The sequence below is a fragment of the Physeter macrocephalus genome, chromosome 15 (genome assembly GCF_002837175.3).
Source record: "Physeter macrocephalus isolate SW-GA chromosome 15, ASM283717v5, whole genome shotgun sequence".
Classification (NCBI taxonomy): Eukaryota; Metazoa; Chordata; class Mammalia; order Artiodactyla; family Physeteridae; genus Physeter; species Physeter macrocephalus.
The window spans coordinates 11,858,971-11,862,149 of record NC_041228.1 but is presented as its reverse complement, the minus strand read 5'-3'; the positions used below and the strand labels follow the sequence as shown (position 1 = coordinate 11,862,149).

General features: G+C 41.7%; 1 protein-coding gene across 1 annotated transcript in view; it reads right to left on the bottom strand.

The window, feature by feature from the left end:
- Positions 1–3,179, bottom strand: part of LOC102973503 (arf-GAP with SH3 domain, ANK repeat and PH domain-containing protein 1) — a 150,710-nt gene that overhangs the window by 44,257 nt on the left and 103,274 nt on the right. The window contains exons 15-16 of the mRNA XM_028500773.2: positions 2,865–2,998; positions 1,029–1,120 (exon numbers count right to left, since the gene is read on the bottom strand). Coding sequence (XP_028356574.1) covers positions 1,029–1,120; positions 2,865–2,998 — 226 coding nt within the window. The remainder of the gene's footprint in view (positions 1–1,028; positions 1,121–2,864; positions 2,999–3,179) is intronic.

Sequence of the window (3,179 nt, the reverse complement as noted above, 5' to 3'; positions counted from 1 at the left end):
CCCGTGAGCCATGGCCGCTGAGCCTGCGCGTCCGGAGCCTGTGCTCCGCAACGGGAGAGGCCCCAACAGTGAGAGGCCCGCGTACCACAAAGAAAAAAAAAAAAAAAGAGTGTGTATATATTTATATATATATATGTTTATGTGTGTCCTTCACTGTCCAAATCTATTTCGTGTCTGAGTCCAGATAATGAGTAGCGAGAATTCACAGTGAGGGGTTAATCAGTAGAAGTACCCAAAATCTGGCTCCTGAGTTTGGACAGTGCGCCTGGGTCGGGGGCGCGGGGGCCTCCGTGTACTTGTTCCCACACCCTCCACCCTTCCCTGCGCCAAAGGCAGCGTGCCGTGAACGCTGCACTGCACCTGATGTTTTCACTTGACAGTAATCCTGGAGATTATCCCAGATCAGGACAGAAGAAGCTTCCTATTCCTTTTTACATCTGCAAGGGGTTCCACTGTGTGGTCATACCACAGAATAGTTCATCCTGTATCTATAGGTAGACACTTGCTTTGTTCCTAATCCTTTTCCATTACAGAAGAGGAAGAACCTCCCAGAAGTGGCGCTGCTGAGTCAGGGTGACTAAATCCATAATCGTGATGAATACGGCTAATTTGCCCCTTATGGGTAGTGCACCATTTGAGTCCCACCGACAACCCAGGAGAGGAGACGTCTGCTTCCCCACAGTCTGGCTGAGTGGGCTGTTAAGCGTTCGGCTTTTTGCCAATCTGATAGGAACCTCCCGTTGCTTTTGTATGTCTCTTATTTATCACAACACGTGAGGATTAGGAGATAATTGTCCTTACAAAGATTTATCCTCCACAGAGCACGTGCAACTACCTAGGGAAAGGTGATGATGAAAATAATCGGGTCATTCCAGAAATATGTTTCAAACACTTTACTTTTCTCTGCTTTTTCCTCATAATGAAATTTCCTCTGGGGAAAAAAAATACTACAACCACTGAGAAGTTTTGGGGAGAGTAGAAGAACAATTATAGAACAGTAAAGAATTCATTGTATTAGAAGTACTTACATATCACTTGAAGGGGTGGGTTTTGGTGAGGGGCTGGGTAAATTTGCTTCCATAATATCATTAAAACTATTGTTTCCTACATTCTTGGCCAGCTGTAACATAAACAAAATACAATATAGCAAACTCCTTACTACTAGTTTAAAAGTTTCCTATTATTTGCTTTTGAGATTTCTGAACACGTATTTTCCCTCATTTGACTCAAAATACAAACTGTCCATCCATCTGGTCAACAGATAACTTACTAAGCATGTACTCTGTGCCAGGCACTGAACTTCTGAGTGCTGGAAATACAGAGATGGGTAAACCATGTTCCCTGCTATAGGAGCTAATGGACTAGTGGAACCATGGATAAGAAAACTAATAATTTTCAGAAACATAATGTGATAAATGTTAGACTAGAATAGGACGTGGTCCTACACACACACACACACACACACACACACACACACACACATTCACACACACACTATATGAGATTAGACAGAGCAGATTCCAAATATGAATCTAGGTTAAATGCTTAATGAACAGCAATAGCTTTTCAATTACCATCACAACTGAGTTTTAGATAAAGCAGATTTACTGTTATTGGACAGAAAAGAATGTAGGATTCCTTTATATTTGGGGTACCAATTAAGATGCTGTAGGCAATTAATGAAGAGGTCCCAGGAACCATTTTGCTTCTGGGTTCAAGACTCTTCCAAGAAAATTTGTCCTGAAAAGCTTTTGGTCATTGAGATGATTTGGGGATTGATGTGAAGTTTATGAAACATTCATGTGATTAGGTCTCTTGGACTCATCACATAGTTAAGTGTTTACGATGGACTGACACCATTTTCATACTAAAGAAGAATGTTTCAGGTATTAGGTCTGAGCCTTTTCTCTATGATCCTGAAGTGAATAGGGAGCCGTGTATCATTATGATACTTTCTAAATCAAGGGGCTCATGCAACGCAAGACAGACCATCATTGCTTAACGGGTGCTCAGATGACAAAGGCTGCTGGCTGGGTGACTAACGGCCCTGACTCTGGGGTACTTTGCTCCCGGCAAGGCTAGTGATAAGCTAGACTTTCAGATTTTTTGAGCCCCAGGTACACTCAGGTCCTAATCAAGAGCCTCCTGTGTGAGGAGAAGCCCTACTTTACTTTAAACCCTTTAGTAGAAGGACTCTCTCACAGGCACCGGGGTTCCAGTTATGCAAGACAGGACTGATGGCCACAAGGTATTATAGGAGATGCCAAGTGGGCCATTCCTTCCTTCATTTGGTGAACTGTGGGACCAGTTTAACTTGGACCTGATGAGGGACCCCCTTCCATATTATAAAGCTATACACCATAACGGCACACAATCTTTTCCCTGACTACCTAAAGAAGTTATGGGTTAAGGAGTGGTTGGTTTATGACAGTAGCTAACAGGCCCCTCTCAATTCATGTGTACTTTTACAAACTTACAAACAGTAAAAACAGAGAAAAACTCTTTGGTCATTATCTTTAATAACATAAGCCACTAGATAAAGTGAACATGTGAGTTCAACATCTAACTCCCTTTACTGCTATGACAGAGAATCATATAAAAACTATTCCAAAAGAAAAAAAGCAGCTTTGAAAAAGCTTATCCTAGAAGAAAAGAGCCATTTAGTGGAGCTAATTATAGAAATGTATGATTTGCCAGTTCTTCAATCAGGAAATAGAAACAGTCAATGTTACATACCACAAAATTTACATTTTAAATACCTATGTAAATTCACTAAATTCAGGAACTAGAATTCTTTGTACTCAGCAGAAACAAAAAGCCCCAAAGCAATATACTAAATATATTCATGACAGGTCACTACTTACCAAGAGTTCAGAAGTTCCTAATTTGTCTAGTTCCAAAGACTGAATGCGAGAAATATGAACCCCCATTTCCCTATGGATGCCGGAACATTCTATACAGGTCAAAATCCCCAAGTTGGTTGAAAGCCAGGTGGGTTCTGTGGAAAGGATTTTGAAGACAAGACATCTAATTTTTAGTGTGCCAACTACAGAGGAAGCTAAAACAGTAGTAAAATTTGTTAAAAACTATAAGGGAGGGTTTCCCTGGTGGCGCAGTGGTTGAGAGTCCGCCTGCCGATGCAGGGGACACGGGTTCGTGCCCCGGTCCGGGAAGATCCC